This window comes from Equus przewalskii, chromosome 19, assembly GCF_037783145.1.
Source record: "Equus przewalskii isolate Varuska chromosome 19, EquPr2, whole genome shotgun sequence".
Taxonomy (NCBI): domain Eukaryota; kingdom Metazoa; phylum Chordata; class Mammalia; order Perissodactyla; family Equidae; genus Equus; species Equus przewalskii.
In genome coordinates this window covers 54,390,212-54,407,995 of record NC_091849.1, presented here as the reverse complement: position 1 = coordinate 54,407,995, position 17,784 = coordinate 54,390,212, and the positions used below count along the sequence as shown (strand labels likewise).

Sequence of the window (17,784 nt, the reverse complement as noted above, 5' to 3'; positions counted from 1 at the left end):
AAATCAACTGGTATAGCTCTAATTCATTTTTCTGAATGACTGCAAACTACTCCATGGTGTGGATTTAGTAAGATTTAGTCAACTATTCATTTCCAGGTGCCTTTTTTTTTGCCACTATAAACAATGACGTCGTAAACATCCTTGAATATATATCCTTATTTATAGGTGCTTTTCTCTCATTATCAGGAGTAGTCCTAGTGGGTTAAAATGTCTATTATTGCTTTTCAAAAAGGCTCTACTAATTTGTGTGTCCCCTAGCACTGAGTGAGCCTGGCGCAATAGCTATTATAGATCTTTTTTTCATTTTTCCAGCCTGACAGATGTTGTGATACTGTTCATTTAATTCACGCTTCTTGTCTACTAGTGAGTTTGAACATTTATTCATAGAAAGTAATTTAACTGGTTGCCTAGGGCTGGAGAGGACGGGCTAGCAAGGGGCAAAAATCACCCTTAATGACAGAACGGCCCTAGGAACAGAATGAGAAAGAGTGGCAACACCTATTGACTGACAAGTGACACTGAGGCACACTAGAGCTTTTAGCATGACCTCCTCCTCCTCCTCCACCACCATCAAAAAGGGAAACAAGCAGGAAGTTACCTGGTGACATACCCAGTGGATGGCTTTAATGTCAAAAAACACTAGACACCTGCTATTCAAAGAGGGACCCAAGGACCAGTGGCACCGGCATGACCTAGAAGCCTACTGGCAATACTGAATCTAAGGCCCCACCTCAGATCTACTGAGTCAGAACCTGCATTTTAACAAGATTCCCAAGTGATTCATGCGCATGTGCACATTAAAGTTTGAGAAGCACTAATCTAGACAGAAGAAATTGGAGATGAAAGGAAAAGAGGAGGGAAGCAAGGCAAACAATGCAAATTGTGGACAATGTCACTCTCTTTCATTGAAGAAATGTCATCTTCACAAAAAAGAATTCACAGGTATACAATCTTCTAGCGACCTCTCCTGGCTGATTTAAGATAGGCAATGACAACTTAATGCATACTAGTTTCCTTTAGAGTCCTCATGACAGATACTCCAAAGAATAAGGAGTATTTACGGAGAGCTATGTGTCAGGCCCTACGTGCTTTATACAGTATTATATCTTTTCTCAACAATTTTGTATGGAAGTACAACACTTCCATTTTAGAGATGAAGAACTAAGCTCACAGATGTTCAGTAACTTGCTGAGAACATACAGCTAATAAAAGTGACAGTAGAATCCAGGTCTGTCTGACACCAAAGACTTTGCTCTGTTTCACCACACTGCTTCCCAGAAGGCTGAATATCATAAATTTACTTCCTGGAGAGAAGGCAAAGGGAGTGTGAATCAACACAAAATGAGTGATTCCCGCAAACAAAAGGAACAAATTAATGAAATTTGGGAAAACACAAGTGAGAGTATTAATAAATTTTAAGGTTAAAATACCTATTCAGATTTACTAAAATAAAAAAAAAAAGATAAACATGCTCATTATAATAGACAAAACACTTCCAGCACGAATAGGGAAACATGCCCTGAAAGAACTCTAGTTCTGAAAAAGGTGGAATATTAGTGATCTACTGCAAACACTAAAAAATTTATGGAATGCAGTCATCTTGCACCCTTTTCCCCTTCTCTCACCAAACCTTTGTCACAGCAGTAGACAGCCCTATCATTTCTTCTTCAGTGTCTTTTGGCTTCACTTTAAGGTCAATATTCTAAATACCATTACCTAAGTAAATCCTTTCCTCATCTCAAAGCTAAATTACTGCAAAAATCACCAAAACTGATCTCCTTGTTCACATCCTTGAATCCACCTGAACACTGCTGCCATTCTAATACTCTCAAATCTCTAGGGACCCCTAAAAAAGGGGGAAGGAATTAGGTTCTAGAATAAAAAGTCCTTCTAGCTCTAAAGGTATAAAGCATTATTTTCATCATGTCACTATCCTATAATAGTAACCTCTTGCCAACATCAAGTTTAAAATCTTATGCCTTTACAATCAGCAGTCCCCAGATTCAATGATTTGCTAGGACTCACAGGACTCAGCATATAGTGGTACTCATGACTAAGATTTATTACAGTGAAAGGATCAAAGCAAAATTAACAGGAGGAAAAGGCATACTGGGTGAAGTCCAGAGGAAACCAGGTGTAAGATTCCAAGGGTCCGCTCACACAGGACACACTTATTCCTCCAGCAATGAATCGTGACAACACATGTGAGCTCTTGCCTACTAGGGAAGTTTATTAGAGACTCAGTACCTAGGGTTTTTATTCGCAGCTGGTCACATCTGCCTATTACATACCAGAATTCCAGACTCCCAGAAGGAAAGCAGGTGTTCAGCATCAACCACATCGTTTGCATCAACAGTTCAGGTACAGTGAGCCACTGATAACAGAGAATGGCAGGAATCCTCCAAAATCCAAATTCCCAGACACCAGCCAAGGGCCAGCCTTACAAGCAAGCCTGTGTAAGGACAGCAGTCTCAGGTCTGCTAACTACTTTCTGCATACTACCTACTCCCAAATTCACTAATCTGTTTAGGCTCTTCAAAGTTTCCCAGAATTCTATCATTTTTACTTTTCATCCTTCCAAATTGAATCCTTGAGGACCTCTTCTCTTCCATAATGTTTTTGTCAGTTTCTCCCAACATATCTCTCCCCTTTCTCTGAACTCCTATTTCACTTTATGATGTGCCATTAAGGGACGTTCATTCTAGAGCACAAGCTCCTGCGTGTAAGAACCATAGTTGATTTCTCTTAGATTACAGTGACTAATCAGTGTTGAACAAGATACAGGCTCCCGGAAAATAATTGCAAATTGTGTATCTGATAAGGGGCTAATATTCAAAATATACAACCAACTCATACAACTCAATAGCAAAAAAACCAAAACAATCCAATTAAAAACTGAGCAGAATATCTGAATAAACATTTTTCCAAAGAAGACCTACAGATGGCCAACAGGTACAGGAACAGGTGCTTAACATCATTAATCTTCAGGGAAATGCAAATCAAAACCACAAAGAGGTATTCACACCTGTTAGAATAGCTATTATCAACAAGACAACAAATAACAAGTGTTGGTGAGGATGTGGAGAAAAGGGAACGCCTGTGCACTGTTGGTGGGAATGTATACTGGCGCAGCCACTATGAAAACGGTATAAAGGTTCCTCAAGAAATTAAAAATAGAACTACCATATGATCTAGCAATTCCACTTCTGAATATTTATCCAAAGAAAACGAAAACACTAATTCCAAAAGATATACGCACCTCCAAGTTCACTGCAGCATTATTTACAATAGCCAAGATAGGGAAATGATGTAAGTGTCCATCGATGGACGAATGAATAAAGAAATTGTGGCATACATATATATACAATTGAATATCATTTAGTCATTTAAAAAAATGAAATCTTGCCATTTGCAACAATATGGATGGACCTTGAGGGCATTATGCTAAGTGAAATAAGTGAGACACAGAAAGACAAACACCGTATGATCACTCTTTTATGTAAAATCAAAGAAAATCAAGCTCATAGAGAGAACAGACTGGTGGTTGCAAGAGACAGGGGTTCAGGGGGGTGAGAGAAATGAGTGACCTATTTTTTTTATTTATTTTTTTCTTATTTTTGAGGAAGATTAGCCCTTAGCTAACATCTGCCGCCAATCCTCCTCTTTTTTGCTGAGGAAGACTGGCCCTGAGCTAACATCCATGCCCATCTTCCTCTACTTTACATGTGGGATGCCTGAAATGGCATGGCTTGACAAGCAGTGCATAGGTTGGCACCCAGGATCTGAACCAGGGAATACTGGGCCGCCAAAGCAGAACATGCTGCGCCACCGGGCCAGCCTCTGTTATGTTCTTTTTAATTAACTGAATAAAAATTAAGAAAAAAAAGATATAGGCTCCCCTAAACTAATGACTTAGCGTATAACAAAATCTGCTTCAAGATACATATCTATTCTGGGAATGTTCTCCAGTGCCAGAGCAGGGTGTAAGAAGACTGAAGAACTCAATCAGACATACTTGACAGTGCAAGCTTTAATTCTCTGCCATGAGACTATACAGAATCCAAGATACTATGGACATTACTTTTCAAGTACAAGTGTAGATATGAGCAAATTCTGAAAACATGATTTAAAGAAAAACTCTATGGTTCTCAGGACATTAGCATTTTACTATTTCAAAACCTAATATTCACTAAGCAAATACACCAAAATATGGATCTTCTCATAAGTTTTTAGTGCCAAGGATATTTAACGTGATATTGTTTTTATTTTTACTTTTAAAAAATTTTCTCCCTTTTTTTTCCCCTCCCCAAAGCCCCAGCATTTAGTTTTATATCCTTATAGGTCATTCTAGTTTTTCTGTGTGGGGTGTCACCACAGCACGGCTTGATGAGTGGTGTATAGGTCCACAACCAGGATCCAAACCAGCGAAGACAGGGCTGCCGGCATGGAGGGCGTGAACTTAACCACTCAGCCATGGGGCTGGCCCCAGTACTGTTTTAATAACAGAAAAATTTAAACAATTAATACATCTAATAGGAAATTACATGAACTATAATACATTCATACAGCAGAACACTATTCACTAATTTTAATTGTATGCAATGATTCAACAAATATTTCAGCATTTATGTTTACAACACACTGCCTTTCTTAACTACAAAACAATTTAGATACCATATCCCATGTAAAAATATTTATATAGTAGAAATATATATATAAAAATGTTAACAGTGAGGTTATCTCTGTGAGATTAAGAATGATTTCTTATTTTCTTTTTGTTAATATTTTTAAAATTTTCCACAGTGAACATATTGCATAATTAACATTTTGTAATGTTAGTAAGTCATTAAAGATATCTGATATCAAATATGGTATAGAGTTCTGTATCACATGGATTTGCACATACCATGCATCAATTCATATCCCTAGAAATTTAACACTAAATGAGAGTTAGATAACACAGCCTTTTAAATACTAGATCTATTTCTTAATATTAGCACTAATGAAGCAATTGTTATTTACTATTGGCTCTAACATTTCAACAGGCAGTGAAAGGTAGCGGACTTATGAATAAGGTTCTAGTTCTCATCATGTGACTAACTCACAGAGCATCTTGAACAAGGTAAGGTAATTTCACAGAGCAACTCCATAGAAGGAAAGGCTTCTATAATAATCTTTAGAACTGCTGGCTTTCAGCTATCAAGTTTACCTGCCCACAATAATTTAGTGTTCCAAGTCATTTTATTCTCCATAGACAATCACAATTTTCTTTCTTTCTTTCTTTCTTTTTTTTCGGTAAGGAAGATTGGCTCTAAGCTAATACCTATTGCCAAGTGTCCTCTTGTTATTTGAGGATGAGTGGCCCTGAGCTAACGTCTGTGCCCATCCTCCTCCATTTTGTACATGGGATGCCTCTACAGCATGGCTTGACAAGGGGTTTATGTCCACGCTTGGGATCCAAACCCACAAACCGATGCCACCAAAGCAGAGCATGCCGAACTTAAGCACTACACCACCAGGCTGCCCCAATAATCTCAATTTTGATCCCTATGTGCATCACTGGTGATTGCAAGCTTAAGAGCAGCAAGAAAACACCTATATCCAACTCCACGGTCTCTAGAAAAAAACACCCACTCTTAAGTTAGGACATGCTCTTACCTTAGCAAAAAGGTGATCTCTATATTGCTGTTGAGTAACAAAAGTTTTATAACACACTACACAAGCAAAGGAACTGAAGAAAGGTCCATGTAGTGTAATTGTTGGATCACATGGAGAGTGATCAAACCTACTTGGCAAAAGAGAGGTAACATTAGAAAAGCCGACGTCCTAGGGGCAGAACTACCTTGTTTCATTTGTTAAGCTAAACAAACATACAACCACATATATTCAGAACCTTATACTTTTCCAGTGAAATATTGAGTAATGTTCTTCATATTCAAGAAATATCAAGTGGCTCCCATATACCACGCAATCCCTTCAAACAGTGATCAATAACAGCTAGCTCAAGATTTCATAACAGTACTCAAGATTCAATAAAATGGAGTTAAGCATGTCTTGTCAAACTGAAAAACTTCCAGTTTAAAAATTACAGATCCATCATCTTTTCCTTCTTGCCTTATTTATCATAAAGCTCATAAATAATTTTAAATGAACCATCAGAATAACAATCTCATACCAAGATTTCTGGCACACCCCTGTTTCGTCTCCTAAAAATGGTTTTTAATCCTTTTAATGCTCATTCTCACTATTTAACAAACATGTCATTTTAAACTGCCTTGAAGACTTTTTAAAATACTTAAGACACAGTATGGTACCCAGTTATTGGTAGAAGGCTGAAGCTCCGTCTAGAAGCCTCTATCAGTAGAGTAAGGCATAAGTACAGTGAGACACCTGAAAAAGATGTGGCTTAGAGCTCCAAACTCTCAAGTCCTATCTTTAAACCATTAGTAGGGGAAACTGTGACGGTAAGAATGTTTAATGCCTTTAATATTGTCTTCCCTTGATATTTACTTTCTCAAGCTCTACTATTCAAAAATTCAGGAAATGAATAGGATGGGTTTCATAAATAGAATATTTATTGTTAATTTTGCTACATTTGGTTTGCCTTTAGCATTTATTTTGTAATGCCATATTAGCTTTCTTTAGGCTAGACCAAATATCTGTAAGTGCTTTGTTTCTCTTGAAATTTGCATTTATGGGCTGGATTTCTCTAAAACTGATTCAACTGTATATCAACGCAGAAGTCTGTTCAGAATTTTATGAGACAGAGTATAAATAAATACATACTTAAAGGCTACATGCCTTTAAAGATAGAGTATCACTAGAAAACTCTGACTTTGAGCTTTCTAGGAAACCTAGGAAATGTAAATTAGAAATAATTATATCATAATAGCACAAAACAATTCTGAGTTTGGACTATAAAGCTGTAATCACAATGGCAGACGTGTGTCATGGTTTCATTTTAAGAAATCACTTTGTAACTCATTTGATCTTTAGCACCCACTATTCTGAACATCATGCTTACCTTTTCAAATGTCCTAAGAGAAGGTGCCCATTATCAAATTCCTTGTTACAGTGCATTATGGGACATGAAATTGGTTTCCCAGATACCCGCATTTGGCCTCCTCTTCGGAATGAACTTTTTGTTCCAGAATTAATTGTGCCAGTTTTGAGTCCTGCATCATTGGAATATAAATTCTTAAGATCCTATTTCAGATACTTGTCCTTTAGACAGGTAATCAAAATTATGACAAAACAACGAAAATTATGATATAGGATCACCTGGGTGATCCTAATCGTAATTAAGCGTTTACAAGCTTTCTTATAAAACACATAATAACCTAAAAGCAAATAGTTATTTGGGACAAGTAAAGCTGTTAACATCTCCAAGAAACATTCTCTTGAGAAAAAAAAAATGTCCTTAAGTTCAACAGACAAAAAATGCCAAAGATCAAATACATTAGAAAATCCGTTGCTCTAAAGAACCCCCACCTCCCTTCTTTTCACTTATATAAGTTGGCAAAGATCTTTTCTTCTAATTCTTATTTTCTCTTTCATCTATATTAAACACCTTATAAGGTTTAGCTATACTATAGAAGATCTGGGCTCTATGAAAACTGTGTTGAACAATGTAACTAGGAGGGCAGGAAGGCAAGGAGAAAAAGAGCATACCTTCTGATACTTTCTACTTACTTTACAGAACACAAAGCAGAGATTCACTTACTGTTGTTCTCTCTCTCCTTTCTATTTATTCTATTTTGTTCCTTCTCTTTTTCTCCTTTCAAAGCCAATTAGAAAATAGTTCGCCGATCATTACTTTCTCTTAACTAATCCCCTTTTATCCTGGTCTACTCTTCCTCCCTTTTCCTTCTTTATAATCTTGGTCTTACGGTGATACAACTCTTGTAGATTAACATCCCTGGCCTAATTTTTGTCTTACGGTGATATAACTCTTGCAGATTAACATCCCTGGCCTAATTTTGTTCCCAAGGAAGTTCCCAATACATGATATATGATGGAAAATTTAGAGTTACGTTGTAGAAACAAAGAACTGTGAAACTGCCAGGAGGATTCTGATATACGGATAGTTTGATTGCTGTCTCTCTTTTATTCTTGTGGACTGTCCCAAAAAATGCCTTGAATGTTTCATACAGCAGAAAACTGGGTATTTATCTTTGTGGCAGTTTGTACAAAGTTCCTAAGCATTTAACTAGAATAGAATATTATTCCTCCAACATCATCCAGTTTTAAGATCCCCAAATCGTTATATATGCTTAAGGTTTCAACTGCTTTTATGCTGTTTCAGTCTTTCTGGAGGCAATGCCTCTATTGAAAGCTTCCAAAATGCTTATAAATGTATTCTGCCAACAAACAATGACCAGCATAGCATTAATCATATTTTAATCTTAAAGAGGGATTAACTGACTACACGTTTTTATCTTCAATTTTTTTAATGCAGTCAGAATTATGACAATTTTTATTTATTGTCCATTCACATTCCAGATGTCACCCATTAAGACCTTTATTTAGCCAAATAGAGGCTCTGGATATAAATAAAATTGGAAAAAACAAACAATTGAAAGAAAATAAGTTTTACCACAGAACTGCAAAATGCAGACAGATTTAAACAGCTCTTTTCCTTAAATAGTACACAGAATGCAGTTTTTAAGTTACTAAGTATTCAAATGTATGCAAACTGGCCTAACTGTAAAAGTCTATAAAACATGGATTTTTAAAGTTAGAGTAATTATAAATAAAGTACTTAAACTACTTCTAATCAGAGAACTGAATTACAATAGCTGGATACTTTGGAATAGAGGGAATGAGTCCCTTAATGCTACTGAGAAGCAGAATCTCACTTTTTACAGTTAAAGAGAACAATGAGTCATCTCTGTTTTCTCCAGCCACACCCTCTTCAAAGATCTCAGCACTCTCTAATGCCCATTTATGAAATAGCACGGTACCAAATACAGCCCAATGCTAAAGCAATAGATCCTAAACTTCAGTTTTACAGTGTTGCACAAACCAAGCAAAAAGATGAAAGAATCACATACAAAGACCTTAATTAAAGACCTTAACTCCAGGCTCAAGCTTATCAGCCACCAATGAACCAGGTGGGACGTGAAGATACAGAAAATACCAAGTTTTGCCTAGAATTATAAAGACACAGCTAAATGACTCATTTGTTCCTACTTGGCCTGCTCAGAGAAATACACAAACAGATGCTCATGAATTCAATTTACAATGAGTTAACATATTCCGACAATCTGGAGGCCAGGGATTAGGCCTAAAGGGGCATTTTATTGGCCCAACAACCATTCTAGACAGGACTTGAAAGTGTTAGATACGTACGAGATAAACGAGTTTCAGAAGAGATCTTAGAGATGAGAAAGCTTTATAGTTCTGGCCCATTTTCCTATCAAAATCACCCAGGAATCTTCCCCGAACTACAGATGCCCTAGCGTTACCTCTGGAGGTGAGGTCCAGGCAGGCATTTAAAAGCCCCCAGGTGATTCCGATGCTACTAAGGTAAAACCACAGAGCTAGTCATAAACTTCTACTGAGAACTAAATGTATATCAAGAGAGATTTTTCATAAGCCTTAAAAGAACATCCTAAGAGGCAAAACCATTCACTATAATTTATAAGTATCTTTTGCTAAAGTAGGTCTGGAATGCCAAACAATTCTTTTGTTTAGCTGAATGAGAGTCACATTTGGAACCCAAGTTCTAGGCTTCTTTTCTGTGTTTGTACACAAACGTTTATAGCCCATTTCTGTATAATATTCAACCAACATTTATTGAGCACCTCTATGCTGACATTTTTTTTTTTTAAGATTTTATTTTTTTCCTTTTTCCTCCCCAAAGCCCCCCGGTACATAGTTGTATATTCTTCGTTGTGGGTCCTTCTAGTTGTGGCACGTGGGATGCTGCCTCAGCATGGTTTGATGAGCAGTGCCATGTCCACACGCAGGATACAAACCAACGAAACACTGGGCCACCTGCAGCGGAGCGTGCGAACTTAACCACTCGGCTATGGGGCCAGCCCCTGAGATCTTTTTTTTAAGCACTGACACTAAAAAGGATTAATAAGCCTGGTGTACGTCCCCACAGAGCATTCAGTCTGGTAGAAGAGACAGACATGTAAGCATATCAATCCCACATAACAGGGTAAAAACTATATTAAAGAAATAAAGCACTAGATCAAAGAAGAATGAGCAACAAAATTTAGGCAGAGTAAAAAAACCCAGCAAACTCTAGCGTTGAGTATTATCTGTGGGGCTAATCCCACAGACATGTAAGAAGAAAAAAGAGGAAAAAGTATTAAAAGGGAGGATGGGGGGGTTGGGAGTTTGCCAGGCCCAAACTAGGTGACAGGAAGGAAACACAGTTTCAGGGAGTCGCCAAGTGTCAAAATATCTACAAATTATTGGAATTATTTTGTAAGTGGTAATTTGGTTCTACTCAAAGAAAACCTTTCTGAAAACTGACTTTAGAACAAGATAAGTAGGTTCAAAGTTGAGCATTGCATGCATAGATATTTCTAATGACTTTCGGCAATTAAAACTGCTGGCTTAAATCCACAGCTAAGGTTTCTGAGGCTATCTCAAGCCTTTAAGGCTCAGTGGGTCTTTTAGACAACAGGCTAGAAAAGTTGCCATGATGAGACGGATTATCCTACTGGCTCCTATAAACTCCACCAAATTATGTGGTGGGGGAAAATGTTTCACGGTGATCATTCCAGGAATCTCAGGCCTGCAAAGAGTAATGTAGAAGCTACCCGGCCCTAGACGAGCCTCCCATGTGGACCCTTCCTTACAAGAATCTCTACAGAGGCTGCACTGCCAAATAAGTAAACACTAATCCTTTAGATCTCAGCTTAAATTCCATTTCCTTAGAGAAGCCTTTTCTAACTTCAAATAACATGTTACACACCCTCCCACAGACACATGTACTATTTTCATGTAATAACTATGAAACATATGAATGAATAAATGAGTAATATCTAATAAGCTCAAGGATGACCTATAAAATATACTTTGCCGAAGCAGGAAGACAATTAGCAAAATAAGCCATTATTAAGTATCCATTAATAATCCTTAATAAGCCATTAAGAAGTTTATGACTGAAACTAAATTTCAATACTTTATATACTTATTAGCAACTGTATGAAACAGACACAAAGCGTTAAGGATTTAGGGAAGCTCCTCAACCTTAGCGTTCTACGCTGATCACTAAAGAATACCTGGCATTTTTAGCCACTGGTCCACACACAGTCTTGCTGCTTCTGTATCAGAATGTCCTCGAATAAATTCCAATTCTTGTAACCCATGAGCATGCTGAAAATCAACTTTTTCCTAAAGATATTAAGAAAAAAAATCAATTAACCTATGATTACTGATCGGGTTTCCTTGAGAAAAAGATTCTGACACATCAGTGATCAGAAAATACTGATTATCCTTTATTCCTGTAACTCCACATCTAGAAATCTACCCCAAAGAGATAAGTCAAAACAAAGGTTCATGCTCTAAGATGTTCATCCCAATGTATCTCTATTTGCAAAGTTTGCCACAACCTACATCTCCAATAATAGGTTACTGTTTAAGTAAATTATGGTATGTATATTTCATTAAAGTCATTAAAAACACTAACCAAACTTTTTCAATGAAATAGGAATATACTTTTGATATCAAGTAGGTCACCAAACAGTATTAAACAAATGAGGCCAAATATAAGCAAAGATTAATTTCAAGCTATATGTAACTATATCTGCAGAGGAGGAAAAAAGGCTGAAAATAAATGTATTAAATATCAACGGCTATCTCTGAGAATGGAAATATAAATGATTACTTTCATTTTTCAACTTTTATACCTCTTCTCAAATTTCCCATACACAGTCTGAAGTGTACAGAAGGCTTAAATATTTGTTCAGTGAATAGTATTAATAAGAGCAAACATTCATTAGTACTTACTATGTGCCAGTATAAAGCATTCATTGCCATCTAGATCAAGGGTTGGTAAACTTTTTCCACAAAGGGCCAGACAGTAAATATTTTAGGCTTTGCAGCCCATATAGTCTCTCTTCCAACTACTCAACTCTATGCCACCGTAGCATGAAAGTAGTCATCGATGATATGTAAGCTAATGGGTGTGGCTATGTTCCAATAAAAATTTATTTACAAAGAGGCAGTAGCCCAGTGCCAACCACTAAGCTAGATACTCTAGACTGTTAAAGTCTCTAATTCTTTCTAGTTATATTATCTATAAATCTATTTGCATACTCTCTAATCATGCTGTATCTAACAATTAATACTTATTAACCACTTACCATGTGTCAGGCGCTGTTCTAAAAGCATTTTAGATTTAATTCTCACAATAACTCTATGAGATAGGTACTATTATTGTTCCCATCTTATGATGGGAAAACAGGTACAGAAAGGTCAAATAAATTGCCCAAGGATAAATAACAATGCCAGGATTTTAACTCTCACAATTTGATTCTAGAATCCATGCACTTACCAGTACACCATATACTGAGTCTCAAAAAGGTTGTAGATTCTTAAAGAGAAATCGCAAAGTCACAAACGCTGGATTTGCAAGATACAGGTCAGAATAATGAATGGCCTAGTTAGCAATATAACAGGATCCTCTATCAGGGAGAGTAAATAGGAGGACAGAGAGATTCTAGATTTTATTCTGAAAAAAATCTTCTACAAAACTTTGTTCAAAGTATGGCTATAGAATACTAATTCTCAAAGACATTAATATCCATTATATACATTTTTAAAAATTCTCTGTAATCAAAGTAAGTAAGTACAGAAACACCAGTTTTAATGCAAAGTTTAAAAGGTTCCTTTGGTGCAGAACTTCCAAATCCTTAAAGTGCTAATGTGCATGTGATTTTCCAGAGAGTATGCAGTATCCCAACTTAATAAATCACTAAATCCTTTTTTTTTCCCAAACTGTATCCTAGAAGCTCAGTGTTCTGAATAACACGCTATGGGAAACAAAGTTAGTTTATCCAAAAAGGGCAAGACGGCAAGCCTCTGGGAGACTATAAAGACATTTTCTTATGTACAAAATTAAATCATTTATCAAAGTTCCTTACAAAGGCATATCACAATAAAGACTCAAATTAATATAAGTGAGATCAAATATTACTACATGCAAGCTAATAGGCTACTTATGTTAAACAACTGCTAATAATAGATTTTTTAAAAGTTCAAGAATTATTTTTATTTCAGTTTCATTATCTTCCTTTCTGCATTGTTTGTTTTGTTTCTTATTGTTTTCTGTATCTAGTTTTACAAAACAAGTTATCTATAAAGAGAATCAAATAAAAAAAAATCATGAATGGATTGCAAGCAATAAGCTAAAGCATCTGTGTAAGTCAGTTTTTTCCTTAGAAAAGAATGAAATCTAGATAAATTTATTCTTTATAATTGGTTAAATGAGAATTTCAAAAAACTTTCTTCAACACTAAAGTCAAGTCTTTAATACATACAAAGAATGAACACTTACATGGATGGAAATTGAAACTACCCTTGAGAAAAACCCTAGTTGTCATAGTGACTCTAAGATTCTGAAGTCATTACAAAAGCTTTATTATCTATGTGGCCATTAACACTGTCTGGGAAAAGAAGCTAGTATCAGTCAGGAAATCTGCAGAAAAGGTGGACAGCTTGCAAACCACTCCTCTCTCAAAGAGATTTGCCCCATGACCCATAAACAATACACTTAACAGCCTTGGGAAAGAACTTTCCTTAAAATTGAATAGTGTTTCTGCCAGGAAAGAAATAATCCTATTTTTTTAAATATCTCTAGGAATTAAGCATTTTAACATACAATTAGAATACTATACTCTAGTTTAATTGATATTACCTTGTAAAGTTAAAATCTCCAAACAAATCTACTTCTAAACTTAAAGATTAATTTATCTACACCAGGTTAGGAGATACTAAAATGGAGGCTACAGAAATATATAAGTTCCTTTATAATAACCAATGAATAAACAACCAAGGAATCAAAAACAAGGATGTTAAAATTATAAAATCATAGTGCTTATCCCAACCTGGGAGAACATCTCCAATTCTGTCCTGTTACAGATTGAAGTCCAAAGTCTATAAAGTGACCTACTGATTTCAGATTTCCTTTTTTAAACTCCTAGCATGATGCTTTTTTTTTTAACTCAACTCATCAACTTTCTACTAATAGACGTTTGTCAGTATTGAGGAAGTTCTTTACATAATTTCATTTGAGACCTTCTAAAACAAGTTAAGGAAAAGATTTCTATCATGTGAGATTCTAAATTAGGCTTCATTTTCCACATAACAGCTCTTCTACAACCCTGATTCAGATTTCTTCCTCTTGGTAATGGATTTAATCTGAAGGAACAGGCTGAAGTTTGAGAAAGTGGTCTCGCTCTATTCAGTAGAAAAACATTTCGACACCTTAATCCACAAAGGCCCTGATAAAATCTTTTCACTATTGCGATACAGTAACCAGAAACCCTTAATTGTTCATCTGCTTTGACAAATCCCATCGTGTTTTTTTTCTTTTAAAGATTTTATTTTTTTTCCGTTTTCTCCCCAAAGGCCCCCATACATAGTTGTATATTCCTGGTTGTGGGTCCTTCTAGTTGTGGCATGTGGGACGCTGCCTCAGCGTGGTTTGATGAGCAGTGCCATGTCCCCGCCCAGGATTCGAACTGATGAAACACTGGGCCGCCTGCAGCAGAGCGCGCGAACTTAACCACTCGGCCACAGGACCAGCCCCGACAAATCCCATGGTTTTTAATGCTCAAGAATAAAGTCCACTCAATAAGATCTATTTTTTTTTGTTCTATATACATATATGATGGGTATCTTACAAACTAAAAACAGACATGGAAAAAGCCATCATGAATTTCTACTAATTGATAAGCTATCTAGAGTCCATGCTGAAACTGGATTCAATTATACATTTTCGGATTACAAGTTTCTCTTTACAACTTTATTACAAACAATTCTATAATCTGGTAAAATACCAATTAAAATAGCCACATACCCTGAATGCTCTATTCTTCTCTTCTTTCTGCTGTTTCTCCACTTCAACATGGCGGGCTAGACGAGCCAGAGTTAAAGCAACTTTATCCTTCTGATGGTCAATATAGTCTTTATGCTTAACATTATCCTATAACGGAAAAAACAATTTTCATTCCTTTTAATTAACAAAATTAGCTTTGGGATAACATATATCCATTTATCAAAGAGTTATTGTACCATTTAATTTTTACAAAAGTAAAGAACCATTTACTTTTATTACCAAGTTTCTAAGAACCTGTCTTGTGTATTTTATATTTTATGTGGTATTTCATAGATCAGCCAATCATCCCGCAGGATCTTTGGTTTTCAAAAAGTTAGATAAACTAGCTGCTAGGATATTTATTATCTTTATTTACTTTATAATCATCTGGATATTGAAAAGTTTGGCATTGCTTTGCTCTGAGTCTAAAGGTAATGCCATCAGGCCATTAGTCCACCCTCCAAAAGGTCTAACAGTACAAACATTCTTGGCTCTGATTTTTTAACAATGCTAAGACTATTTACTTAAGAGAAATTACTGATTAAAAAGAATAGATCTAACTTCCAGTTTCCAATCCAACATGTAAGAAGCTAAGAAGCTGACACTCCGTTCTAACAACAAATAAAAAGCTAAAGACAGGGGTAATGTCAGCATCACGGTAACCTCTCCCCTCCACCATACAACGAAAAAGACATACATACTTCAACAGAGGACATCCAAACACAACACAAAAGATGTCGGAGAGACCCACACAGCCATACAATGGAGGGTGGAGGGGCTGGAGCCCCCCTCGGAGGAGGTGAAACGGGGTAAGAGAAAACTTCGCTCACTCCCTCTCCAAAAGACTGCGATCTGGGACTGCACAGCCTCCGAGAGGGAAGGAAGTGGGGAGAGGACATTTACTCGCGGGAACATCGAAGATCCCTGAGGGCCCTCACAGCCAACAGGGAAGCCCTCCAGCAGGGTGAAAGCTATCGCAGGGGCTGACCTCAACAAGCCAAAACCCCAGGAGAGTAGAAAGTGAGAGCAGAGTGAAAAAACCCCGAGAGCATGCAGGAGAAAGTGCCCCACCCCTCCACCTGTCCAGTGCCAGCTCCAGCACTTGGGATCTCAGTGGAATGCAGAGGGCACAGAATATGCGGCTGTTGACCTGCACACAGTGGCAACAGGCAGTAACTGCAACCAAATAATACCATGATGTGCAAAAACAGAGCTACGCCCTCTAGCAGTATCAAAAATCATATTAAATCTCCAGCCAAGAGAGAAAATGACAAGTACCCAGAAACCAGTCCTCAGGACACAGAAATACGTAATCTAAATGACAAAGAATTCAAAATAGTTATCATCAAAAAACTCAACGAGGACCAGCCCGGTGGCACAGTGGTCAAGTGTGCACATTCCACTTCGGCGGCCCGGGTTTCACCAGTTCAGATCCCAAGTGTGGACATGGCACCGCTCTGCAAGCCATGCTGTGGTAGGCATCCTACATATGAAGTAGAGGAGGATGTTAACTCAGGGCCAGGCTTCCTCAGCAAAAAGAGGAGGATTGGCAGCAGTTAGCTCAGGGCTAATCTTCCTCAAAAAAAAGAAAAATTAAAGGAGAAATCAAAAAATATCTGGAGACAAAAGAAAATGAAAACATACCATACCAACTCATATGGAATATAGCAAAAGCCACATTAAGAGAGAAATTCATCGCAACACAGGCTCACCTTAACAAACAAGAAAAACCCCCAATAAGCAACCTCAAACTACACCTAACTGAATTAGAAGAAGAAGAACAAACAAAGCCCAAAGTTAGCAGAAGGAGTGAAATAATAAAAGAGCAGAAATAAATGTTACTGAAACAAAAAACGGCAGTAGAAAGGATCAATGAAACAAAGAGCTGGCTCTTTGAGAAGATAAACAAAACTGACAAACTCCTAGCCAGACTTAAAGAAGAGAGAAAGCTCAGATAAATAAAATTATAAAGGAAAGATGAGAAATAACAATGGATATCACAGAAATACAAAGGATTATAAGCAAATACTACGAAAAGCTATATGCCACCAAAACGGACAATCTAGAGGAAATGAATAAATTCTTAGACAATTACAATCTCCCAAAGCTGAATCAAGAGGAAATAGATAACCTGACTAATCACAAGCAAAGAGATCGAAACAGTAATCAAAAGCATCCCCAAAACAAAAACCCAGGACCAGAGAGCTTCCCTGGAGAATTCTACCAAACTTTCAGAGAGGATTGGGGAAAAACTGAATGCCATCCCTCTGAGAAGAGGAAGAAGACAAGGATGCCCATTATCACCACTCTTATTCAACATAGTGCTGGAGGTTTTGGGCAGAGCAATTAGGCAAGAGAAAGGAATAAAAGGAATCCAAATAGGGAGGGAAGAAGTAAAACTCCTGCTGTTGGCAAACGACATGATCTTATACACAGAAAACCCTAAAGAATCCTTGGGAAACCTATTAGAAATAATTAACAAGTACAGTACAGTTGCAGGGTACAAAATCAACTTGCAAAAATCAACTGCATTTCTGTACTCTAATAACGAACTTACAGAAAGAGAACTCAAGAATACAGCTCTATTTACAATCACAACAAAAATAACAAAATATCTAGGAATAATTTTAACCAAGGAGGTGAAGGACTTATACAATGAAAATTGTAAGACATTATCAAAAGAAATAGATGATGACATGAAGAGATGGAAAGAGATTCCATGC

At 36.8% G+C, this 17,784-nt stretch overlaps 1 protein-coding gene across 8 annotated transcripts in view; it reads right to left on the bottom strand.

Annotated features, from left to right (window-relative positions):
* Positions 1–17,784, bottom strand: part of ZNF451 (zinc finger protein 451) — a 79,519-nt gene that overhangs the window by 36,255 nt on the left and 25,480 nt on the right. For all 8 annotated transcript variants that reach the window (XR_011530136.1, XR_011530134.1, XR_011530135.1 and 5 more), the window contains exons 4-7: positions 15,044–15,169; positions 11,244–11,355; positions 7,025–7,175; positions 5,659–5,785 (exon numbers count right to left, since the gene is read on the bottom strand). Coding sequence is in view for 5 of the 8 variants with exons in the window: in XM_070586344.1 (XP_070442445.1) it covers positions 5,659–5,785; positions 7,025–7,175; positions 11,244–11,355; positions 15,044–15,169 (516 nt within the window). In the remaining 3 variants the exon portion in view is untranslated. The remainder of the gene's footprint in view (positions 1–5,658; positions 5,786–7,024; positions 7,176–11,243; positions 11,356–15,043; positions 15,170–17,784) is intronic.